The 26,559-nt window shown below is 43.0% G+C and overlaps 1 protein-coding gene across 1 annotated transcript; it reads right to left on the reverse strand.

Annotated features, from left to right (window-relative positions):
• Positions 1 to 1,856: 1,856 nt before the first annotated feature.
• Positions 1,857 to 12,430, reverse strand: vstm4a (V-set and transmembrane domain containing 4a). The gene is made up of 8 exons (XM_061837038.1): positions 12,161 to 12,430; positions 9,367 to 9,819; positions 5,277 to 5,330; positions 5,077 to 5,184; positions 4,587 to 4,620; positions 4,348 to 4,496; positions 3,878 to 3,942; positions 1,857 to 2,665 (listed from the first exon to the last, which is right to left on the reverse strand). The coding sequence occupies exons 1-8, from the start codon at positions 12,207 to 12,209 to the stop codon at positions 2,513 to 2,515; spliced, it is 1,065 nt and encodes a 354-aa protein (XP_061693022.1). The 5' UTR covers positions 12,210 to 12,430; the 3' UTR covers positions 1,857 to 2,512.
• Positions 12,431 to 26,559: the final 14,129 nt, after the last annotated feature.

Below are 26,559 nucleotides of genomic sequence, written 5' to 3' on the forward strand. Positions count from 1 at the left end.
CATTTCCAATAATGTGTTATTAATTAATTTTGTGTCTCCCTCATCCATATTTTCTTCTTCTGGAAAGTACGATTCTTTTTTATTTGTTTGTGTTGAACAAATATTCAAATTTTCGTGATACATCCTTGGAAGTGATTCTGATAGTGTGGAAAAAGTCAAATGCTCCACTTTTTTTAAGGTATGATCACTGCAGAGTCTTATGGTAATGGCGGAAAGGTGATCTGATCTGGTGATCTTATCCTGTTATCATGCAATTGCTTCAATGTTTTGTATTTTTGTGCTTGATGTTAAAATTGCCCTTTCACGTCACAATCATGGATTCTGTGCCAAACTCGATGTTGACTCCATGTATCAAATCAGGATTTGCGATTGTAAATATTGAGTAGGTCCAACAAACCTTTCATATATCTGGGCCGGACACATTTCCAAGCAGATCAGGATTGGAAAATCATTCTTGAACACACCCCACACCACAGGACAATCTTTTACAGACATCTGACAATCAGGTCTTTGATTATTAGGGAGGCAATTCATAGTTTGGTTGATTATCTGTTTGTCTGTACCCCATCTTTGCTGATAACGCTATTTTGGGAGATCTTGTTGTAAAAGACAGTGTAAAAAAAAAAAAAAAGAAAAGAAAAAGAAACACCTTTTTATTGCTCTTGAAGCTGCTGACTTCAAATGAAGAACTTTGCCTGATCGTTTCTTAAATCAAATATTCTGATTCTGTTCCCTGTGTAGTTGTCTAATTATAACAACATCCATGGCCATTTTACTCAGGCGATTCTCTCCCCAAAATGTTAGTAAGAAAAAAAATAAAATAAAGGAACTCGGGCTTACTTTGCCTCACTTATTTCTTCGCGACGCTCTCTTGCGTTGTCATGAAGGAGGAGGTCTCCGTCTTTAACCTTTGTGTGTGCAGCTAATTGTGCTAAGTGAAGTAGCTTAATAGAGTGGAAAATAGTCGTCGTAATTTTCCCAGAGAGCCGCCAATGACCTTCTCTAAAGACAACGGCCGACTCCATTCTCTCCACATGGCTGATTTTATGATAGAGATGTCCAAGCGTCGGCTTCTTCACAGTAATTAAATCAAATAAATTATAGCGCCAAGGCAGAACCATCTTGTAGCCTAACCCAATTATACTGCACTGTAAAGCTAATTATTAACCATGATTACAATTAGTCTAATTTGAATAAATGTCGTCATTAGCGAGTTCATCCTGGTCGACGAGAGCGAACTGTAGGGGGTGTTGAGTATCACCATCATCATCATCATCCCATCATCATCATCATTATCATCATCATCATCAGCTCTGCCTCTCCCACTCACGGAGAGAATGTTCATCTTCTATTTTTCGGCCTGACCTTCACCAAATGCCTCACGACCTTCACCTTTCCTGCCTGCTGGACCATAAACTGGCACCCCCAACCCCCACCACAACCATCACCTCCACACACACACACACACGCACACACAATTGTGTTATTTGCTGCTAATTGCCAAGGCCATTTTGCTAGGATTGACTCCCCGCTCTCCTCAGTTCAATTCAATTTAGTTTATGTGCTTGGCCCCAAATCATAACAATAATTATCTCGGGGTTCTTTCTGGCTACACATCCGCTCTGATACTGTGCATCTTATATATTTAAGTGGTAACGAAACAACTTTACACAACCCAATATCCAGAATTGTTTATCGCAGTTGTTTGAAACGTGATTGTTTTGATTTGCAACTCAACTTGAGTAAAGTTCAAGAGTAGAACATTCTAACACCTTGCTGGATGCCCAATGCACTTCAAGAAATAAATGCCTCCCAAAATAATGTTTAGTCAGGAAAAAAAAACTTTAATCATCTCAGTTCATACACCCAAATGTGTTGGATGTTAGAGATGCCGCTGAGCCCATTTGAACTGCGTGAGTAATGCTGTTGCTAACCAAAACAGCTGCTCCGACTGGATTGTGTGTACCCCACCTCTTGCCCAAAGTCATCTAAGATAAACTCCAGCTCACCAGTGACCCTAATGAGGATAGGCATTATAAATGGAATAGAGATGATTAGATGAATGTGACAAAAAGGCAATATTGAAAACTCTTTTTATATGAAACAAATACAGTATTGGACATGGGCAGATCCTTATCTACTGAAGGGTTTCCACTGTAAACTATAGATAGATGTGAAATGCTGAGGGTGGCAGAGTCTGAGAGGAAAAGGAGCACTGACAATTATTTCTCTGCTGAGCATCCACTCAGCAATAACAGCACATTCTTATGAACATCTGGCTCGCAGACCAGAGATGCCGACAAAGCAAACAATAAAATCCAATACCCTTCGAAATGTCTGTTTTGGACTGGAACCAGGTGCTCAAAGACACGCTAAGCCACATACGGCGAGAAACAAACGTTAATTGTCAGATTGCATGTTCATAAATACACTTCCTTACTCCGGAACCCAATCATTTTCTCCTCCCTGGGAGGTTGCGGGACGCCCGTGTGTCCAGATCGAGCTGTTGTGTTTACAACTGCTTCTCCTGGAAGAGGATCTGAGCGTACACCGTGTCTGGGTTGCAGGGGTCGGGGTCGGGACTGGGCGAGGCCGGGGGTTCTACCGTCGGTCGGACCAGCTCCAGCTCCGCGTATGTCAGACTGTCCTCCTGACGTCCTCGAGCCTGCCGATGGCGGGGGGAAATTCAGCCAGAGATTTAAGAAAAAAAAAAAAAAAACTTGCACATATATCTTCCGAGTGTAAATCAGGGTTGGAAAACTGAGGCCCGCACTGTTCTGACAATTTTTTATTATTATCCACACTCCTGTAATATTTGTTGCATTCATTTAGCTGTTTTTTCTTTCAAAATTTAATTAATTCAAAACTATTTATTGGGTCCATGTCACTATAAAGTGAGTTGGGTGTCCACATCAGAACCACAAGCACTGAGGTTTTATTATGAGTTACTAAACATTTGCACACATACCAGGACAAAGATGCTTTGTGAAGTCTCAAAGGAACCTGATGGTGATATTAACTCAACTAAATATTAATTAATTTTAATTTTGGTCATCGTGATGTAATTGCTTAATGGATTTATTGTAAATGATGAAATGAAAAAGCATGAAAAATTAACAATTGTGTCTACAGTGCGTAGTCACAGTTTGCTATTTGTGTACTGTTTTTTTTCCTTTGGAACCTATTTTCAGATATTTGGTTTAAAAAAAAACAAAAGATTTTTGTGGTCTTACGATAATGCCCTAAAATGCCACAAGATGGTGCCATACTGTAAGCTAATAGGAAAGTAGTAAGTGGTGTCAAGGAAGTTAAAGTGATGTATTTCAACTGACTAAGCTCAGGTGTAATTTTAGGGAGGTTTCTCAATTTGCGTTGGTTAGCATAACTGAAAGTTTGGGAGCATCTTTTTCGGATTTGTACGAACGAGAATTTTCATTTTATTTATTTTTTTTGCATTCTGAATTAGGTTTAAAAAGAATCTACAGACCAATATATGAGTCAGGGGCTGTCATAGAGTGAGTGCATTTGTTTGGGAGTATTGTAGTTTATCATATAAAAGAGAAAAAAAAAACTTAAAAACAGCGGAGTAGTTTTCTTCCTTGTGAACTTACTTGACAGTTTAATGGTCGAAATAAAACCAGTGAAGCGCCCTAAATAAATAATTGTGTTTGAGAAGCAATCGAGATAAATATAATTATCACGCTCATAACCGAATGAGGAGAGAGCTATAAACTCCTGTAGACAATCACACGGTCGTGAGGCAAATTCCCTCGTGCGTGAATTTCGCCTGTTTTATAAGCGCCTTTTTAAAAATGATTAAATTAATTTCATGCTATAACTGACATCAGTAGAGGAGGTTTGGAAGTTGAACACTTACAGTAGCAGATCTCCTCGGAGTCTTTGACCTTTTGGGCTTTTGGGGTCTCTTTGAAGCCACAGGGACTAAAAAAAAAATAATGTAGAAAGGAAAGAATAGGTAAAGTAGAGTTGATTTTTTTGGTTTTACCCATAATGTTTTTAACGTGAATTCCCCGAGCAGAGAACTTTACCCCAAAAAATGACCATAAAGTTTCTGTCTCACCGTTTTTCACTGGTCTCCCAATGTCTCCAAGTTTTTTTTTTTTCTGGCACTAATTGAATTACACTACCTCTAATGATACTTTGATGTACCCTTTAATTCCGTTTGTTAGCATCGCAGGGAGCTGGAGCCTCAAATCCTACTGCTGCTACTCTTTAGTACCTCCCGAACATTTGGACAAGATGATGAAGACTTTGCACACTCGGCCCAAACTTTTCGTCGACGAGTTGTTGTGCACGTTTGAAACATCGTTGAAAGTTTATTTTTACCTTCAGGAGGTGTGTGTGGTGGCGGCTCCACGGGCACTTGAGGGGGTTTTATAGGCACTTTTCTGTCACATTTCTGCCCCGTGTATTTATTCTGTGCTCTTGGAGAGGAACTAGACGAACTGCTGGAGCTGGTTACTGTCTCGCCGGAACTGTGCGCAACAGAGAAGATGAAACTCAAGACAATGCCACGTCTTAATTCTTATTGGGGGAAATAAAAACAAAAAACGCATTGGTCATACCTGCTCTCTGGACACTTGACCAGAAGGTAACTTGCTTTGGAGAAACAAAAACACAAAACAGGATGAAAAAATGTGGTCATCATTTTAGAAGCGCCACATTAAATCTTTATTGCATACACAGCACATCTGTGGCCTGACTGATTAGGAGAAAATAGCTGAATCAACACTGATCTCGAGAGGAAAAAAGGGAATCCGCACTGGAAAATGAGCTGTTTTTGAGACGGGATTCACCCCCCCAACAATACAAGCAGTAATCTGCGTATTTGCCACACCATCAAAGTTAATGGTGAGTGGAAATTTTGTTTCACACTTATCGAGTGTCATACAGTAGTTCCCTTAATACAACCGTCAACTTTTTTTTATGCTGTTTTTGCGTGTGACGCCACAAGTAAAGTCCATTCACTGCTTTCTTAGAGACTATAGCTGCTGAATGTTAAAATATTATTGTAATATTTCCTGCATTGTTTAAGAAGATGGTAATTCAAGTGACCTTTGAGCCTGTTTCTCCTGTAGAAGTACTGGAAGGTGAACATGAGCGTGAAGAGGAAAATGGAGAGCAAGCCCAGCGAGCAGATCAGGACGGCGCACATGTTCACATCTAGGGAGACAAAAATGCATTGGAACAAGAACATCACAAAACAGCCATTAATGATGGGAAAACAATATTGGTACTAAGGGGCCGGGGAATACCTGATAACAGACGCCAAATTCCTTCAGCGCTATGAGCCTCCAGTGTGAAATGCACTGTGGGGAGAAGAAGAAGGGGAAAAAAAACATTTGAGGGAGAACAAACCAGACTAAGCATCTTTGTAAATTGCTGTTTTCTAAAGTAACTGACCCACTAGAGGCCAGACAGCCTCTGTGGTTTCCAGAAATATCACGAAAGGCTGACATGGAGAGTGAGTGGCACACTCGCACACACACACACACACACACACACACACACACACACACACACACACACACACACACACACACACACACCATAAATGAATGAGGATGTTGCAGTGCGTATGTGTCAATGAATGATGTGGCGTGAACAGGCCGGGGGTATTTGGCAAAAGGTTGAGGAGAACGAGAGCAGGCTTCGTACGTAAATGACTTAACCGAAGCACCCCTTAATGACTCTTTAATGTTTTTCAAATGCATACGCCGCATCAACTCATAAGACATATCAAGTGCGATTGACTCGTCACGTGTGAATATGGTGGAAGTAAATGTCACAGGTGTGAAAAATGTACTGCCGACACTTCCTGGCCATTTTTTGAGGAGACCTAAAGAACCACTGTATTAAAAAAAAAAAAAAAATCAGACTTTGCATTAAACCAAAACAATGAATGCTGAAAACTGGGATCAATGGGCTTTTGCCCAATTTTTAAAATAGTGACTCCTCAAATTGATCTTCAAACAGTGATTATTACCGTTGCCCAATCTTCAACTATACCTGCTTCTGATTGGCTCATTTGGAAAATCCCCTTGTAGGGTTTTGTCAAAGTACGTGAGCGCTGTAAATCCCCCAAAATGGCTGCTTAAAAGCAAAAATGGTGGAGCTCTTCATCAATTGCAGGCATGGGTCCGAGTGATAGATGTACCCCCCCGCGCCGAATGGCATCAACGAAAAAGCTTCACAATTTAGCGTCACCCATCTGTCCAAGGAAGACATATTTGGACAATATTTATCATTATATATTATATGTATATTATAGTAATAATAAATTACTCCCCAAGAGGGGTTGCGTCAGGAAGGGCATCCGGCGTAAAAACTGTGACATGCTGGAGGCCCCGTAGCTCAGTGGTTAGAGCACTGGTTTGCTAAGCCATGGGTTGTGGGTTCGTATCCCACTGGGTCCTCCACTCCCTGAGAAGGGCATCTGCCGGACATATATGTGCGATCATCTGAGATGACACGCTGTGGCGACCCCGAAAGGGACAAGCCGAAAGAAACATATCTGAGATCTCACCCTAACAGGACAAGTTCAAAGAAACGTACTTTAGTGAAAATAGATAATGAAACTGTCACCAACCTCTTTTAACTTAGCTCTACTTCTTTGGTACTGTTTTGAAACACACTTCTGAAATAGAATCCATCCAGCCATTTTCTTCACCGCTTATCCTCACGAGTGTCACGAGCAGTGCTGGAGCCTATCCCAACCGTCAACGGGCAGGAGGCAGGGTACACCCAGAACTGGTTGCCAGCCAAACGCAGGGCACATGGAGACAAACAGCCGCACACACAATCACACCTAGGGGCAATTTTAGAGTGTCCAAATAATGTTGCATGTTTTGGGGATGTGGTAGGAAACCGGAGAATACCCACACAGGCACGGACAGGGAGAACATGCAAACGCCACACGGGCGGGGCTGGGATTTATTTTAATTATGCTGTATGTTTAATTATATATAAAGACACTGATCATCTTAATGATGTGTCATAATAATTACAGAGATTGATATAAGAAGGTAGGCATCAGCTAATTATATGCAACTCTTTATTTGTGCAATTATTTACATTTTCAAATTGGCCCTAACGAGACAAGCCAAAAGGAAAAGATGAAGAAGAAAAAGATTGTGCCACCACATTTCATTTTGTGGCTGCTGAATGTATGTAAAGTAAATAGAATCCACGAATGATGTTCAAACAGCAACCAATCCAGACAGCAGCATAGAAGAATGTAGAATAATTTTTTTTTTTTTTTCAGATCTTAGAAGATGTTGAAGTAATGAACAGCAACTGTTCAGTGTTCCATTTTTTTTTTTTTTCTCGAGAGTCCGATTTAGCATTTTGATTTGTTTGCCTTTATAATGTCAGCTCTTGTTTTTCTGCGCATGTCGCGGATGCCTGTGGTTGTGCGGCTTCGCCAGTGGGGCACTGGCCTGAATGGAGGAAAGGGCGTCGGCAGTTGCCTCCGCCATGCGAATGTGGATGCGAGGCCTGCAGCGGCACACGTAAAGATCGAAATCCTTGCGGCAGCATCAAACCGCGACAAGTTATTGTACGATAACCCTTTGAGTCCGGCTTTGTTGTGGATTTGGATGAGAAAATTCATGCTCTGAAGTAGCCTTCAAAAATGCTGACGTCAAGCGACTCACCCTCGGCGGACGCAGCCAGCTCAGCAACAAACTACCTCGTTCTACTCACTCTCATTCACAGAGTGATATTGTGTGAGCTCATTGTTTTTATATGGAAATAGCCCTGAAACGGGTTGACCCAGACGCTCGCACAGAGGGAGGGGGCGCAAATGATGGCGCTGCAGCGGAGCGCTGCATTGGCTTTTCCAGTGTTTGCCTCTTTCCGTAACATGCGGAGCGTGGGGATGTCCTGGCATGCCGCACAATGTGTCTTCCGTGCAAAAACAGCAGAATTCCCCCTCTCCTCCGTTCCACTCGCTCTTGCCAATGCATTTGAGGACTCTGTGTTTGGCTTCGCTTGGTTGCCAGAAACAACTGATGATTACACCCCCCAAAAAAAAATGTCGATAACTGGCTTTTAATTAAACTGTGTTGTTGGATTTATGTACTGTATGAGTGTGGAACAGAGATGATTGAAAATCTTGGGAAGTTGGTCAAAATTTTAGTGCGATGTGCTGAACTTTCAGTCTCTCATGTGAGAACGTGACATAAACAACAATCTTGCTATTCACTAGAGTTGTTAGTGACATCATTCTTTGCATCAGGGCTGGCCGGTCATTTTCCAATTTCAGTTCTCCGAGAGTCACAATTAATGTGTCGAATAAAAGTTTATATAGGTTAGTAATCGCATTGTCGATATCTTTTTCTATTTTTATTCCGAATAAAATGGCATTTCAGATCAAATGCCATCATAGATCCAGAAAATCAAGGAAGGCTTTCATTGTTGTTCTTGGGCTTTTTGATGAATTGTTGTCCAGTTTTGTTATAGCTGTTGCTATGGCAGTACAGTTTCAATTTACAAAGCATGCACCCTTTTCTTTCTTCTAAAGCTCAAGGTCTTGAATGCCCCATTCATATTTATTTATTTATTCTGGGACAGGCCACAATCGAGTCATTTTGGGGTTTGGCAAGATGGCGTTGTGAGAAGACACACCTATTCTCATAAGGCCTGGTTATTTTGGATCTCAGAAAGCAGCAAAAACTATTGCCAAACTGCACATTTGAGCTTTGATCCACAAAAGCAACACTGTAACGGCTTGTACGTGTATACCGTTTTTAAAGATCTTTTAAAGTATGAGATATTGATTCAGTGATAGTGGGGAGGGTCTGTACTCAAGATGACCAAGAAGGTCGACAACACAGATGATACCACCACCGAGGCTGATCTGTGAGAGACACCAAGGTGTGTCCAGACTATCAGAAAATACAACGCAAAGCAAATCTGAGAAGTCAGGCTAATTCTTGGCTTATCTACCGTACATTGTGTTGGAAACAACAAATTGACCCCGTTTCAGGTCTATTTGTGTCCGGCATCAGCACAAAAGTCAACTCAGTTCCTACTCGGCAATCCTTCACTTTCACGTCACAGTCATGGAGTGTTGGCCACACTTTTGAGGATTTGCCACCGTAATTATTGAACAAGTTTCACATTTATGATTGTCGGCCCAACTGCTTTCCATGTAGATTGGGAAGGAAAAATCATTCTCGACACACCCCACGCCCCAGGATAACCGCTCGGGATGATCTTTCCCAGATATCCCATGATTGGAGCTTTTGTGTTGAAAATTCCAAAAAGTTGGAATTGGGGTCAGTTTTGGCCCCATTATCATAACGTGTGTACCTGGCTGAAGCTCATGGTAGTTTTGTTTACCTGTCAGCTGCGTGGTGCTGCTACCATTGGACGATGCCCTCCATATGTTCCTGTATTTCCTTATCTCGTGCACTCGACACGTGTAGAAGCCCTGGTCCGTCCCGCTCACATTGAGAATCCGCAAGCGGTACACCTCTCCCTCCATTTGCTCGTAAAGACGAAACTTGGGCTGAGGGAAGCGGCGGGTGTAGTTCCCGTACACTTTGACTTTCTTGATGCCCATCTTGACTATGAGGAGCTGGGAGGACTCGGGGGCAGCAGGGGACGGAGACGGGGGAGGTAAAGGAGGCTCGGGGGTGGGAGCAGCTAAAGGGTAGAAGAACCAGCGGAGGACGAGCGTGCTGCCGCTCCTCTTTCTCTGAGATACCAGGCAGGACAGCGTCAGGTTGTCCCGCTCGGTTGCCGTGACAATGGGGCCCGGGATCACAGTCACGTTCAGGGCATGACATACTTCTGTTGAGAAAGCATACAAAGAGTAGAGTAAGACACGGCTTCTACACCGGGGGTGGAAAAACTTTTGAGCTCAAGAGCTACATTTGATTTTTAAATTGGACAAATGAGCTGGGTCATTCATAGATGTTTAAAGCTTATGCATTAAAACAATAATCATGTTTTCATTTTTATTTCTCTTGAATTTAATTAGTATTAACCAATTGTTTGATTTCAAAAACGCTAAAAAATAGCTTTGGTTACTTGTCAGCTGTATGGTGTTGCTAACATTGGATGCAGCAGCACCACAAAGTGCACAGCATTTTTTTTTTACGCATAAAACGTTGATTTAACATCATAGGCATAGTTTATGCTGCATCTACAACAGGGAGGGGACATCCCCAAAGTTTGGAGTATTGAGTTGTTTAAAAGTTCTGAATCCTTCAGAATTTCCTCCAATATTTCAGACATGTCCATGCCCCCAACTTTGCTGGAACATTTGCTCCATTTCTAACATGGGTGTGCTCCAGTGCCCAAAGCAAGGTCCATAAAGGCATGAATGAGAGAGTTTGGGGCAAGTGAACATGACTGGCCTCAAAGAGTCCAGACATTAACAGAATAGAGCACCTGTAAGAGGAATTAGAGCGGAAAACTGAGAGACAGGCATTCTGGTCCAACATCGGTGTGCAAGCTCACAATCATGCTTCTGGAAGAGTTTTCAGAAATTCCCAAAACACGCTCCTAAACCTCGTGGAAAGCTTCTTCAGAAGAATTAAAGCTGTGGTAAAGGATGGACCGGTCGTTTCCAACCCTGTTGATTACTCAATTGAGATCGTGTGTGAGTCAAGGCAAGTGAGCAAATACTTCATAGCTATACAGTATTTCAAATTTATTTTGATGAGTACATTTGTTACTTTGTCTGCTTTGTTTCAGGTTTATGACCTGTGGCCATTGGTTCCATAAACACAAACAAAGGGAAATGCGCGCTGTGCCAATGTGTGCTGCCTGGTAAGCCTTTTGGAGGACTTGAAAATTAAACATCCGCACACCGCACCCAACCTCGTGAGGAGTGGAAACACCTACGTCATGCTCAACCAATCAGGAAGTAATCATTCTAAATCGTATGCATACATTGTGTCAGACAAACACAATGTTATTGTTCAATTTTGTTTGAAAGATTTATTTTGTCTTTTTTATATTTGAGTCACGCAACACTGTGTTGCAGTGTTTCATACGTTTGCCTCACAGTTTGGAGCCTCGGGGTTTGAATCTCAGCTCAGGGCATCCGTACAATGGTCTGGCAACCAGTCCATGGTCTAAAAGCCTCCAGCTCACCTGCGATCCGAATGAGGACAAGCGCTATAGAACATGGATGGATGGATGCTTGAATTTTCCATTCCTCAAGAGACCCATTGGTCTAATCTCTGCGTGCTATTATTTGTATTCTTCAATTATGCTTGTGGTCTATGTTGACTTATATGCACTATAAAGGTCATTCATGAGTAGTTTTGCCCAGCGCTCATGCTGTGGATTGCAGAAACGAACAAGCGCTACAATGTGGTTACACTAAAAAACACAAATAGGGCGCTGCGTGATGTCTTTTCCGCTCGTTTGCTTGTCTAGTTTACATTTGTTTAGTCACTTGTGTTCCTCGATCCTCCCTTCACTGATGTAGCATGTTTGATTTCCTGCCAGCTCAACATAATCGCAGCATTTTGTTTACATTCACGCCCACGGGCGCCTGCACGGGTTCACGCTGCCCCACCTCAAGCTTTCATGTTTTTCCATCATTACACTGGGAAATTTGGCCCCGATTCCCTAAACGCTTCCCTGGCGTGCTGCTGTTTTGCGTCCCCGCAGGTTCTGATGTTTTGTTCCGAGACCAGCTGGGTCAGCTCACTTGCTCACATGGAGTCTGGACACAAGATGTGTGAACCAAAAAGGAAAAAAAGAATCGACGTACTAGTGGGAAATAACACCTTAAGGCCAAAACAGGCTTAAGAAGACAACAAGATAACATGGACCAGATGCCACCCAGTGTTGCTTGCTTTGTTGGGGAGTCTCCCTTCGTGTCCGTGCGTGATACCAAAATTGAATGTGAAAAATGTTGCAACAAAGTCACTAACTTATCACTACAAGTAAACCATTAATTGCAGAGTTGTGCAAAGTCTGCTTTACTTTCTCTCTAGTCAGTTGTCAGCACCGTGACAATGATCACTTTCAACTTGAGCGTGTTTTTCTTTTTCCTTTTTGCATCTTAAACGAAACCTATAATTTTAGGTTTGCCGTACTTTCTGTGCTCGTTGCATGCATTCTCACTCTAACCCGGCCTGCCGTATTATCACAGTAAACAAGATGAACCCACCTGTGAGCAGAGCTTCAGTCAGGACCAGCAGCACTAGAGAGATGTACATTGTCCTCTCTCAGTGAATCCATAAACCCACAACACTGCAGCGCGCTAAAACAAGCGGAGCACGACTGCGCAACCCACCGCAGTCTTTGGCCAAATTAACTCTTCGCCTCTTTCTCTTCTTCGCCGTAATATGAAACACTAGTTGCTCTGTTCCCACTTAGGAACTCCCACTCGTTCTCCCAGTAGTCTCTCTCTCACGTTCTCTCTCCCGCTGACTCTCTGTCCTGCTAAACGTAGGAAATGTCATTTCCTGAGTTACTGTGAGGATTCTTGGGCCACGGCCTTAAACCCCACAAGCTCAGTTCTGGTCCACTCCGGTGGTTTGGTGCGGGTCCACACGTCTATCGCAAAACATGTCATTTATAGAAACGCATACCATAGAGCGCTGATCGTGCATTTCCATCATCCACAATTACTTGTCTAGTTATGCTGCCAGTCAAACATGTTGACCCTTGTGTTTTTGTGTCATGCGTGTGGTAATGATGCATTTGTGCGTGGTGGGATTTCTCCCGTTTGGCTGCTGGAAAGAGTGGCACAGGCCCGTCTCTGGCTGCGGTCGACAGACGCTCTCAGCGGAATGAGGCCTGCTGCTTTATTGGGCGGCCGAAATCGCTGAGGCAGGCGGTTCCAGTGCTCTCGAAGCCAAATGGAATGACACAACATTTTTAACCCTTTGAGTTGGGTGTAAGATCGCATTGGAGACGAGCGGGTGGTCAATGTTTTTGTTTTGAAAGGATGCTAATACATTGGTTGCGGCAGTAGCTCAGTATGCTACGCTATACTGGTCGGTCCCCAGTCAATCCGAGAGCAGATCAAGCCAGACGAATATTCACACTCACATTCACACCACCGCTGAGTTGAGATTTGAACCCACTCTGCCTCCATGGAAGTCAAGCGACTGAATCACTATGCCCGATTTGACACAAATCCTCTGTGAAAATGCGGCTCCAAAGTCACAAAACACCCCTCATATTGTTTTTTTACATTTTACAACAGAGATTTACGTATTTTCAAATGCACTTGTGTCAAAGTAAATGTTAAGACATTGCCCATCTTTGTCGACCTAGAGAAAGCCTATGACAGAGTACCAAGAGAGGAACTGTGGCACTGCTTGCGCAAGTCTGGTGTGGCGGAGAAATATGTTAAAATAGTTCAAGAGATGTATGAGGGCAGCAGAACAGCAGTGAGATGTGTCATAGGTGTGTCAGAAGAATTTAAGGTGGCGGTGGGACTGTATCAGGGTTCCGCACTGAGCCCCTTCCCGTTTGCAGTAGTAATGGATAGGGTGACAGATGAGGTTAGATTAGAATCCCCTTGGACTATAATGTTCGTAGATGATATTGTGATCTGCAGTGAAAGCAGGGAGTAGGCGGAGGAACAGATAGAAAGATGGAGGTTCGCACATGAAAGGAGAGGAATGAAGATTAGCCGAAGTAAAACAGAATATATGTGCAAGAATGTGAGGGGGGGAGGAGGAGGAGTGAAGCTCCAGGGAGAAGAGATAGTGAGGGTGGACGACTTCAAATACTTGGGGTCAACAATACAGAGCAATAGTGAGTGTGGTAAGTAAGTGAAGAAACGGGTTCAAGCAGGATGGAACAGTTGGCGGAAGGTGTCTGGTGTTCTGTGTGACAGAAGAGTCTCCACTAGGATGAAGGGTAAACTCTATAAAACAGTGGTGAGGCCGGCCATGATGTACAGATTAGAGACGGTTGCTTTGAAGGAACAACTGGAAGCAGAACTTGAGGGAGCAGAAATTAAGATGCTGAGGTTCTTGCTTGGTGTGAACAGGTTGCATAGGATTAGAAATGAGCTCGTTAGAAGGACAGCCAAAGTTGGATGTTTTGGAAACAAGGTTAGACGGAGCAGACTACGATGGCTTGGATATGTTCAGAGGCGAGAGAGTGAGTATGTTGGTAGAAGGGTGCTGAGGATGGAGCTGCCTGGCAAAAGAGCAAGAGGAAGACCAAAGAAAAGGTTGATGGATGTGGTGAGGGAGGACATGAGGACAGTAGGTCTTAGAGAAGGAGGATGCACGAGATGGGCTTAGATGGGAAAAGATGACACGCTGTGGCGACCCCTAAGGGGACAAGCTGAAAGAAAAAGAACAAGAAGAAGAAACTGTGTCTCTTACTATTCACAGAATTTCTGAGGGAATTGCAATTTCTTGCGTGAAATTTTCTTTTGAGGACTCATTCTTATATGCCCCACATTTCAAAGCAATTTACTTCCTCTCAGGGAAAGTGGAACCCACATGGCGTCATTATCAGTGTTTGGTTGTATCTGAATTGGTCAACCTAGGGAAATCAAAGAAAATACATATTTCTTCTGTCATTTCTATCATTACATCCCACTGGCTTAGCTGGCAAGGATTCAAACATTTGGATCGGTTCCATGCCGAAATAAAGTGACGACCCATGTATGCTGCAAAACCTTTCTTTTGTTTATTAAGTCCCTCGGGACCTATCGATGCACTCCAAACAGCCCTTCATAATTGTTGTATGCAATCAGCAGAAAAGATGTTTAATTTCAGTCATTCAAACCCAGGGAACATTTCAAGAGTCAAAACAGGTAACAGTAATATCTTCTAATTGTTTTTATTGTGTTTTCAAGTCACAAAATGAAATCTGCAGCACTCGGGTGATTTCTGAAAGGTAGACGTTTGCCTGGGATGTTATTCTGTCGAGTCAAGTGTATTTTTAGTACATGTCACACTGCTTTGTTTCACAGCAAAACACAACTTCCAACATTAAATGTTGAATCCTGTATGACACTCTACAACAGTTTTATATAATGTTTAAAAAAAACTGTTATACACCACCAGCAGGACCTTCACTGTCATTATGGCATCACAAGACATGCATCAGAAAGCCGAACGTTGTGCTCTGACAGTGTTTACACAAGAGATATTTTAGTAGCTCACATTCATAATGGGCTCTGGAATGGTGAACTCTGTAAGCACAAGTTTTAGCCCAATAAATCGAAACATTAGCAATATAACAGCATTTCGCAGGGACAAACTCAAAATATTCTGAAACATATTTCAAATGAAAAACACTGTATAAATAAAATGTATAGTACTGTATTGCATTCTTTACAGACATCCACCATTTATTTTTTGTGCCCCCCCCCCTCACCCCTCACCAGTCGGTCATCTCCATAAAGTCATCCAGTTGACTCATTGTCATTATATCACATGTCCGACACCTTGAACGGGCTGAATTCTCATTTTCACACAAGCTTCCTGGAACCTGGTTTGTGCCACACTCGGGGAGCGACTCGTGTGTATCATAAACAGTGTTTTGTGTTTTGTTTGTGTCGTTAACTGTATCCATGTATGGGGTCTGCTCAGGACTGTAACGTTGACCTACAAATTTCTGGCCAATTTCATTGGATTGATTTGTGTTGCAGTTATTTTTAAAAAATGGTTCCTTCTGGATTGAAACTCCTGAGGATGGCGTTTGGGAAGGCATCAAGAGGATACCTGAGGGGTTGTGAATTTGTGGATAATCTTGGTATCCTTTATAAAGTGTGAAAGGCTTCTCGGCGGGAGAACCATGACAAAGAAGCTCATGTCGCTGCTTGAGCTGCAATTGTGGTTGGAAATTCACCTGAGGGAATAGCGGCTGGGTCAACACCGACTGGAGATGAGGTTGGAAGATGCTCTGGTTAGACTCGCGGACATTAATCTGAACATACTTTCCAGTCTCTGGATCTAAGAAAGTCTTCGTTTTTACCTCAATAGGTGCTTCTAAAAGAAAATATTGGCCAGAACCAAGGTCTTGTAAAACCTTGCGCTGGGTCAGTGGATAGGACTGGGGATAGCTTGACTCTACATGGTACTGTGTCACCGGAGCTGAGTGGGTAGCATAATGGAGAGTGGGAGAAGAAGGAACATGTTGAACCATCTTTGGAGCACTAGGATAAGTGATTTGGGCAGAAGCATGAGCTGAGGACATTGGGAGTGAGATGGGTGCAATGGCATGAGGAGTAGCAGCTGGATGGGAGACAAGGGCAGGGATGTAAGGTAAAGCAACTGGATGGGATACAGCAGTAGCGACATGAAGGGTGGTGGGTGGGGGATTTACAGGTGCAAGAGAATGAGGGGAGGGAGCTGTATGAGTTACTTGAGCCATGGCATGAGGGATGGTGACTGGCTGCGATGAAAGGGGAGGGATATGAGGAGGGGTAACTGGGTGCATTAAAGATACAGTGGAATGAGGTGAGACAACTGGATGTGTCGTAGGTGGAGTGACATGAGGGGAAGAGGCAGACTGTAGGGAGACAGGGGTGGTGGTGTGAAGAAAGGTAACTGGATGCAGCACAGATGTGGTGGGATGAGGGGAGGGGGTTGAATCTAATGCAGGTGCAGTGATGGGAGAGGAGGCGGAAAGGAGGGAGACGGGGGTCGTGGTGTGAGCAAAGATGACCGGGTGGGATGCAGGTGCAGGACAAGCAGAGGCACTTGGGTTAGACATGGGGGCAGTGCAATCCAGGTTTGATACAGGTGCAATGTCATGAGGGGAGGTGACAGGGCTGGGAGCAAGGGCCGAAGCATGAGGGGAGGGATGGGAAGTGAGACGCGAGTGGTGCTTCTCTGTGGGTGTAGCGCGTAAGCTAGCCCCAAATGTTGGCGCATGGGTGAGGGAGACAGGAGGGGAGAAATGCGGAGAAGCCACGGCATGGCGGTTTGAGGACCATACCTCGGTGGGGGCAGCAGCAAGCCTACTGGAGGCTTCCTGTTGTGGTGTCTCTGCAGGGTTGGTGGCTCCACTTTGTGTCACCTCTTTCCTTATCCTACGAGTACTGAGTCTCTGTGCCCTGCGCAAGGCTTTGTCACTCTTTGGGGGAACAGCCGGAGGTTTTCCCAAACAGGAGATATCACTGCTGAAGCTACAGGCTGATATTGGCCTCTCATGATGATGCAGCCCTCTTAAATCTGCCATGTCAACAGCAGCGGTAGCAAAACTTTGTACCTCCTCGGACATGTTGCTGACGAGCGATCGTGTGTCATCATCATCCATAGCGATGATTCTCCGGGACAGCGGCCTATGATGTGAGAGAGGATCTGAGTAATCTCGTGCTGAATATACAGGTTGAGAGACAGAGGATTTGTTAGTTGGAGCAAGTCGGTTCGATCCTGTGATGTCAGGATTGGCGGGAGTTCCGGTGTTAGCCCTTGTTATCTCCTGTTGATCCTCTTTTTTCTCTGCTCTCCAGTCGATCTGTGAAGCCACTCTGGACTCTTCCGCAAAGTTCTTATGAAAGCGAGGTTTCACTGATTTAGTGAAAGAAGAACCTTTGGTGTTATCCTTTACTCTGAACATCAATGGTTTCCCTCCAAGAGCAGGGGAGGATGTATTGGAGCGTGGAAGAGAAGGAGCAGGAGATGGTAGATCTTGAGGCCTGTGTAACCTTGTGTGTGATCCAGTGTCTTCACTTTGCTTCACTTCGCTTCGATTGTTTCTTTGTTGGAAAGGTTGCAGGGTGCATTCTTGTCTTTCTTTGGGTTTCTCATCTGTAGAAGTGATGGTGTAGTACTGAAGCGCATCCATCAACAGTGATGCTCGTTTCTGCTCGTCATCCGTTGATGCTTTCACTCTCTGAGCTGCTAAGTTTCTATTCAGCTCTTCACATACACTGACCCTCTCACCTTTAGTTGGCTGCTCCCCTCTAACGTGTTTTTCCGCAGCACGGTTTGTCTCTGTTTTCTCGTGTGTCATCTGTTCGCCTCTTTTCTGGTTTTCACTCTGGTGTTCTTCTATCCGGTTCTCTTGAATCTTTTTTATTCTTGACTCCTCCCCAAATCTCCTCTCCTCAGTCCTCTTGGGTAGACGTTGCTCCTCTGTGAGCACGGCTCTCATCTGTTCTTGCTCCTGAGCAGTTCCCCCTTCCCGCCTCTGGTCCAGTCTAGCCCTCTCCCCAACTGATACACTTCCTCCCCTTTCCTCTTGGACTTTTTGTCTGTTTTCTCCTTCCTTTTCAATTCTTCTTTCATCATTTGTTTGTTTTGTTTCCCTGACTTCGATTTCTTTTGCCTTTCGTTCCTCCTCCATTCGTTGTGCTGTTTCTTTGAGTTTTTCCCAACGTGCTGCTTCTCTTTGTGCATGTTTTCTCTCTTCTGATATGAAAGCTCTCCTCTCCTCTATCCTAGCTATCATATCATCTGTAATTGTTTCTTCTTTTCTCCTGGAAGCTCCTTCTTGCTGGTTATTTGCACTGGCCTCTAGATCGGCGTTTGTATCTTCTTGATCAGTCTCGAGCTTTTCTTTTCTTGATTTTTCTGATCCTCTTTCGGCTGTTGTGTCTGTCTTTATAATGTTTCTCATTTTTGAAGTGTCATCTTTGTGAAATGGCTCCACGGTACGTTTGTCATAAGAGTCTTTGTCCATGTGCACTGGACTATTAATTGTGGTCAATCCTAAAATTGTTTTATTTGTATTTGCAGTGTCAAGTAGATTTTGTTGCTGTGACTGAGTGCTGTCTCTTGATTTACTGATTGAGGAAGACGACTTTGGTGCTTGTATCAGATTATTACTTTGCTGACTAACTATTTGTTGACCAATTCTAGGGACTTCTTTGCGGTGGACCACATTTTTAACGTCAAGTTTATGGGTTGGTTTTCTCTGGGTAAAATCATGTAGCTGTTTTTTCAGAAGCTGCTCATGGTCTTTGACATCAAAACTGGTCTTCTCTCGTTTTTCCTTCTCCCCCAGTTTGAACATACCTGTTCGCTGATACTCTTTCTCAGTAATAGGAAACACAACAGATTTGGGCTCTTTGTTGACTTTGGCGTCGACTTCTGTCTTTTTTGGGACACTTTTCTTATTCACAGCATGCGTTTGTGGGTCAGCGAAGAATAAAGGGCGTCTGCTATGACGAGACTGTATCAGTGGAAAAAACCCTTCTTTTTTGTGGGGAGGGAATTCCTGAATTGTGTTTTCTCTGTCTTCTGAAACAATGACTTTTAATCTGGCATAATCTGCAAGGGCTGAGATCTCAGGAATTGTAGAGACTTTGTCCTTTGGTTTTGATTTCACTTTTGGCTCCTCCCTTGTGGGCTGTGAATTTCTCGAGTGATGCCGATCTCTTCCAGATAAACTCAATCTAAATTCTGAGTGCTGTTTGCTCATATCTGTTGTTTGAGCAGCCACTATTTTTTCACAGTTCTGCAATTCTGAAGGATGATCAGTTTCTTTCAAAGAGTTTTTATCTATTCCACCCCTTGTGTGTTTTCTCTCCCTCTCATCTTGAACACTGATGGTGGAAGATTCTACCTTACTGTGATCCGCTGGTTGGGCAGAATGTTCCGCTTCCTTTGAAATATCTGAAACATCACTCTGTGTGTTATTATTTTTCAATGGCACTTCCGGTATCCCTTCAACTTGAAAGTATTCTCCTTCACTAGCTTGTAAATTTGATGGAGTCCCATGAGACTGTTGTATGTCGGTCGCCCTCTCTTCTCTTGCTGGATTTATGCTCTTGTGTGGATCCATGATTTTCATTGAGTCAGCCAACTTTCTTACACTTGCTAAAACATCCTGTACACTTAATTTGTCTTCTAACATTTCTGTTTTCTGTTCCTCACAGCTTTTTGAAGCAGGATAGTCATCTTTGTAATCTTTGATTGATTCGCTCATGTTTTTACTGGCACAAGCTGTTCCTTCATACTGATGTTCCTCAAATGGAACCAGTGCCACATCAGAGCATGTTGTACTTTGAAGTTTCTCCACACTGTCCATCTCTCTTGCTGCTACAACTCTGATGAAAATGTTGTCTATATGAACATCTTCCATCTGATTCATTATTCCCATGTTCGTCTCTTTGTGATTTGTTGATGCATTCATGCTTTCTGTCTTGATTAAATGGGGAATGGTACTGTCATTTTTACTTTCTACCAGCAGGGGTGCATATTTATCCTCTAGCTCACTGTTTTCAGATGTTATAGGAGATGCTACATCCTCTTCCAGTGATGACGTGACAGATTGAGTTTTGGCAACAAGTTTGTCGGAATCCTTGGTGTAGTTGGGCCCCGAGTTTATTACTTTGCCTGCAATTTCTATTAATGATGGATTAATTTCTTCTGTTTGATTATCCTCTTTGTTGCAGTTCTTTGCTGGGTCAGAGGTTTCGAGTGTGCATCCTGCATTCATTTCTGCTGCTGTTATGTGCTGTTTATAGTGAAGGAGTTGAGTTTCGGCTGCTGCTTTATTTATAGAATTTATTCCCGCCACCTTCCCTTTGACTTGTGTGTTGCTTTGGGGTCCTGCTTTAATATTAGAGCACTGCTGCAGGAGAGGGGCCGTTTTCTCACTCTCATTCACAGTGACGCTTTTCTCTTTTGTTTCCTCATGATTAATATTCATACCAACTTTAGCTGGACTTTCATTCTCTGTTGCATGTGTTGTGCCAATACGGATCAAACATTCACTCTTCTTGCTCATTTCTGTACTTGGACTGAGGAAAGATGTGTCTGGCTCGGCTCTACTTTCTTTGCTCTCTTCACTGTTCAAAACTTTGTGATCATTGTTCACTATTTCAGTCACAATTATTCCCATGATCTGCAAACTGTCCTCTGCCACAGAGCTATTAGTCGGCTCAAAGACAAAGTCCTTGTGAACTACTCCCTGTTGGCTTGTAGTTTCCAATGACTTCATTTTGTCAACGGGTGCATCAGATTTGTGCATAGTTGATTCCTCCAATTTCAGCTCTTCAGAGATTTCATCAGGCTTTACCACCAGTTTTTCTTTGCTGTACTTTGATTCCTGAGCCATATTTGTTATTGGTGACCTGATTTCATGATGATCTGGTTGCTGTTCTGTGCTCACAGAATAACTTGGTGTGTTTTTCATCTCTGTGGGTGCATCTTCTGGTGCGCGGCTGTTACTCTTCATGGGTTCTGTGGGAAGTTGCTTGTGCCATTGATTGACAGCTTGAGTGCTTGTTCCTTCAGAGCTGGGAAGTGCCTTGTCTTCCATTACTAATGGTCCTGTCTGTTGTGTGGCTGTAGTATTATGGGATATTGAGATTTCATGGCCTCTGAGGACCTCGTGTGATTGAGGGATTTGTTTTAAATTAAGATTATGTCTTGCTGGGAGTGGTTTGGTGATGCTTTTAGATGTAAAGACCTCTCCTAAAGCGTAACCTTCCATCAGGGCTGAAATCTCCTTCTCGGCGTGAGCTTTTACTTTTGAAGTAAGAATCTCCTGTTTTGTCTGAGCTTTCACTTTATGGCCCGAAGTCTTCAGACCCTCAGATTTATATTTTGTTTCAGGATTTCTAACAGACTCTGAATGTCCATTATCAGGATGAGAGTCAGGAAAAGATGTTTCCAACTTTTTAACTTTGTCCTTCTTTCCAATACCAATAACTATGTCACCAGTTGCTGTTTTTTCTGCACAATCAGGTAAATAGTCTGCTTGAGATAATTTGAAATCTTTGGACGACTCACTGTAGATATAAAGACTCTCTTTCTCCTGATTAAATTTGCCTTTCTCCTTGTTATTGGTTTCGCCGCTGATTGTGGGATCATCGTCGTTTGATTTGTTGGTTTTAACTTTTGTAAAAATATCAAGGGACAAGGCTGATGGCGTCACATAATTATCATTGTTTAAAGGAATATTTTTCTCTGGTGACATTTTGTGTGACAGCGAATTAGTGAAGCCATATTTTTCTCTGAGACTCTGATGACAGTCAGCTCCATGGTCTTCTGGAAGTACATTATGTGCTATTTCAGCAGCTGAATTGTCCTTTGGTTGATGTGTTTGTGCCGTCTGTTGTTGTTGGACAGCCACCTCTGCCGGACCATCTTTGTTTGCACCGCCTTTCTCCTTCGTGACAGTTGCATATCTGAACTTGTCTCTTTGGTCTTCCTTCATTTTCTCTTTTATCTTTGCTAGCTCTACCTTAGCGTTGGCCAACTCTGTCTTAACACGCTTAACTTTACTGGGTTCACTCTTGACCTTCTGTTGTCTTGTTAGAATTGTTGTGGGCTTTGATGATCTTTCTTTAATGTGTTGGTGTTGTGCTTGTACTACTTTAGCTAGCTCTATGTTGTTTAGGTCCATCCTAGCCAGGTCTGCTTTTCTGTCAACAGGATTTGTCTTTTTGGCATCGTGTATCTCTTTTTTAGTTTGAGCATTGACTTGTGATTCTTTCTCAGCTTTCTTTTCATTATGCTTGTGTTTTTCACTGTGTACTTCCATTCCTGCACTAGCATGTTCTTTTTTAGTTTGTAGTTGGGCTTTTTCCATGATTAGGTGTTTTGCTGTGGTTTGCTCACTTTTAACATTATTCATTTTGAAGTCCTCTAACATTTCCTTTTCTCCTTGTTCGATTGTTTTCGGTACTGCCTCAACCTCATCTATTTTGATTTTATCTTTTTCAGATGGTTGAGTTTTAACTGTTTCAAATTGTCTCTGTTTGGCTTTTAGTCCTTCCAAATCAGTTTGCTCTGCTTGGACTTGTTTGCTTTGCACACCTTTCAACGGTTCAGTGAATACATCATTTGTTTCTTTATCTTCTCTAGCTTGAGTTGGAACTTTTAACAGTTTCTCATTGGTTCTCTCTTTTAGTTTCTCTCTCATCTGCTCTTTTGCTTGATCTTGTTCTGGTTTGACCTTGTCTGCCATTGTCCCATCTGTCTTTTCTGATCGTGCTGTATCTGCTTCAATTGTACCAGTCTGCCACTGCTGAATGTTGGACTGCTGCATTTGTCTCTGCTCTGGTTGTATTTGTTTTGATGTATTTTGTAAAGCCTTGACCTCAACTGGTTGACTGTACTTCACTTGGTGGACCCTTTCTTCCATTTCAGGGATTGATGAACTGTTGTGGTTATTTGATGTGTTTTGTTGTTCAGTTGCTTTTGGCTGTTCTTCCTTTGACAATGCTGCACATTCCTTTCTCTGACTTGCGTCCTGATTGTGCATAGTTTTGTCAGTGTTTTTATTCCCATTTTCATACTTGTTCTCTTGGAAATAATTCTTTATGCTGTCCTGTCCACAAAATGTTGGGTTTGGTAAAGACAAATTACACTGTGGCGTCCTCTGGGCTTCTTTATTTGTGTCCTGCTGGCTCTCTTTTTTGTGGTCATCTCTTGGTGAACTGATCTCCTTTGTGGTGATAGCTTGTAGGTTAGCTTGAGCATGTTGGTGTTTTTCGTTGAAAAGTGAACTTTCCTGTTTCCATGGAGTTACAACTGTTTTCAGAGCCAGTCGTTTAGTATTTGGGGTATTTGTAGGTCTCCACCTTTCCTTCAAAACATTGCTATAATTCTGTTTAATTTGACTTCGTTGAGGTTCTTCAATGGAATGCCTCTCATCTTCTTCTTTTAAATGGGCACCTTTGCCTGTTAAATAGTCTCTTATTTGACTGTTTTCACCCGTTGCCCAGTGCATGTCTGTGTCGTTATAAGATGATTCATGTGTGTATTCTTCCCCTCCCACTTGAATGCCAGCTACGTCCTGCTTAAAGGGAGGAAATGATGACATGTCTTCACTGATATTCTGACCAGTAATCAAATGATTGCTGGTGTAATTTTCAGGTATGTACCCAGAAATTTGGACCGTCTCACCGTGTTTCAGAGCTATCTTGTCATCTGAAAGATCCCCTGTATTGGGCTGAGAATTCATTCCAGGAGATAAAGGTTTGGGGCTGTGATAGGGTTTACCATGTTGATGTGGAGCTGCATCAGTCCAGATGGATTCCTGAATTTCTGTTAGGAGATACTCAGGTATATCAATCACAATATCTTTGGATTCATGGAGAGGAGGTGCTCTGTTTTTTTCTAGTGGCTCAAAACCCTTAAATTTAGTAGGACTGTATGTACTTTTCACTCTCTTCCTGTTGTCTTTGAGATTGAAGAGAAGGCCACTGGCTCTTGATTTATAACTTGACATCCTTACATCTGGAGTGCCCCCCCTGCTTTCGGCACGGACTGGAGGATGTTCGACAGGTTGAGGAGAAACTGCATCCTCTGTACTTTCTGGTAGCTCTGCTTGGGACACAGAAACCAGTGAGGAAAGCAGCTGGGCATCATTGGAGAGAATAGCGGTGCCATGGTTAGCTACATTTCCCTCCGTTGTGATGGCAAACAGTGTATGATTGCTACAAAGTGCTCCATGTCTATCAGCTCTCATCTCCGGTTTGGTATTTTGTTCTGTCATTATTTTAATCTGTTGGTGGAGGGCATTAACCGAGCTGATGGTTTCCTGAACATTAGAGGACATTTCTATGATGGGTGATGCCGTTGATGGTCGTCGGGATGGAAATCTTTTTGTTCCAAGACTCTGTGTCCCAATTCTGTCAGGATAATGTACCGCCTGTTCAGACTCACAACGCTTCTCCAAAGCAGAGGTTTTCTGTAACCTTGTGGACGTTGAAATGGATTGCAAAAGATGGTCTGCCGCCACGGGGGCCGTCATAGTCCTGTGGTGTTTTTTAATCCTCTCCTGAAAAGAGGAACCATCCATTTGGGGTTCCAGTGAAAGATCCTTGTACATGGGTGTTTGGTCCCAATTAGGGAACTCTGAACAGCGTATAAACTTGGAGGGGTCTGCTTGTTGGAAAGTGTTCTTGTCTCGCCATACTCTGAAAGGACTGAATTCACTGTGTATAAAGAAATTGCTGTTGCAGTCCAACGGTGTCATATTATGGTTATTGTGGGACAAGTCCATAAAAGTGGTGGCAGCATTCATGTGAGACATTGCAGGTGCTTCAGTGGAGTAAAGGTTGGTGTCTTGGAAGGGGAATTGACCAGCCAGGGGTAAATGACCATTGGTGAAGTTTTGCTGATATGGCGAAAGCATGTTCATTAGACCTGGTCTATTCCAGCGTGCCTCAGCATTCCATTCTCTGAGATGATCCTCCATAACAGCTCCATCCTTTGAGTTAAACGCTCTAATAAGTGAAGAAACTCTGGAACGGCTTCTTCGATGCTGCAAACTCAAATCTGTGGCTCCATTGCTGAAAGAGCCAAATGGGTCTTCTCCAAGAGACCTGTTTTCTGGGGTAATTTCTATTGACGGGTGTTGGAATGTGGCAGAAACGCTTCCTCGTGTCCTGTCTCCACAGACATCCCACTGTGGATTTCTGTTCCTCTCTGCCCCACACATTCCTTCATGGATCAAATCCTGTTCATACTGCTGCACCATCAGGCTGAAGCTGTCCTGAATCGCTTTTTTAAGATCATTCCTGTCACCGTCCTCTCTTTCCAATCCGCTTTGACTGAAAGCCCGCTGTCTGTCCCTGTGGATGCACGGTGACGATGGGACCAGGTCTGAGTCATTATAAACTGCCTCATCTCCAATACAAAGACTCCTGAAGGCTTTGTCTGTGAGACTACGAACTTCACGGTCGGTCTCGTCCAGAAAGGATCCACCACTGGATGTGTCGCTAAAGCCTCCATCGCTGTGCTTGCGATGCCCACCAGTCTTTCTGCTTGAACGGCGTTTCTCCATTGACGTCATGATGCAGACTCGCCAACAGTGAGCTTATTCATTCAAATTAACACTTCAAAAACTCATACAATTTTTCATTTTAGAGCTCATGAACCCTGATCTTCGGGTTCCAGTTTCTAAGGAGCTGTCCATCTTAGTTGGCCCTCATCTGAACAAATCCTGGAAATTTTCTAGGAAAGAAAAAAAAATGTGGAATTACCATTTTTATCATCTTCACATCATGTTTTAATTAATTGAATGGTGGCTTTCAATCTCATGCAGCCCTGTTTTTGAACACCAAAATTTTAGTTTTTCTTTGAGCGAAGGCTTGCATTTCAAAATCAATTTGTTAGTAAACTGTGACAGAAGAAAGTTTGTTCACAAGTAGGACAAGATGCTTAGTCAAGACATTGAAAACTAGACATGAGTGTCAGGTTACCAGAACAGACACAATTACATTGAAGTTAATACAGACACTTAAAATAAACAAGTAAACAAGACAATATTGAGTCATATGAGGTCAGGCAGGACCAACGAGACACGCCAAGCCAACAGGGTCCAAGTGATAAATCAAAAATGAAAATCACTTTCAACCATGCAACCAAGTCCAAAAGTCATAAAGTGTACAGTCCAGGCAAGAAGTGTTGCTTGTGTTTTGTTGCTCTCTGATGCCTATCTTTGCCTCCATTACTGATTGTGTACTGTACAGTATGTGATTCCCAAAACGGTCTTATAAATCCCCCCACTCAAAGAGTCTGACCTTGCCAATCGCGTTGGCGACAATCCGCACCGTTGCTATGTGCAAAAAAGACACGCTCACGTGAGTTATTTTGGGAAGTCCAACCATTTGTACCGGCCTTCTGCTCTTAAATGACCCTAACCATGCACGAGTACATGCTTTATCTTACACATGTT

The sequence above is a fragment of the Syngnathoides biaculeatus genome, chromosome 12, assembly GCF_019802595.1.
Source record: "Syngnathoides biaculeatus isolate LvHL_M chromosome 12, ASM1980259v1, whole genome shotgun sequence".
Taxonomy (NCBI): domain Eukaryota; kingdom Metazoa; phylum Chordata; class Actinopteri; order Syngnathiformes; family Syngnathidae; genus Syngnathoides; species Syngnathoides biaculeatus.

Bases quoted from the DNA above. Each gene is read 5' to 3' on its own strand.
- vstm4a (XM_061837038.1), bottom strand. From the start codon at position 12,209: ATGTACATCTCTCTAGTGCTGCTGGTCCTGACTGAAGCTCTGCTCACA. The intron at 4,621-5,076 runs GTCACTTGAATT...GTTTCTCCAAAG, and splicing joins CAGGAGAAACAGGCTCAAAG to CAAGTTACCTTCTGGTCAAG. The intron at 2,666-3,877 runs GTAAGTGTTCAA...CGCCATCGGCAG, and splicing joins CTCCGAGGAGATCTGCTACT to GCTCGAGGACGTCAGGAGGA.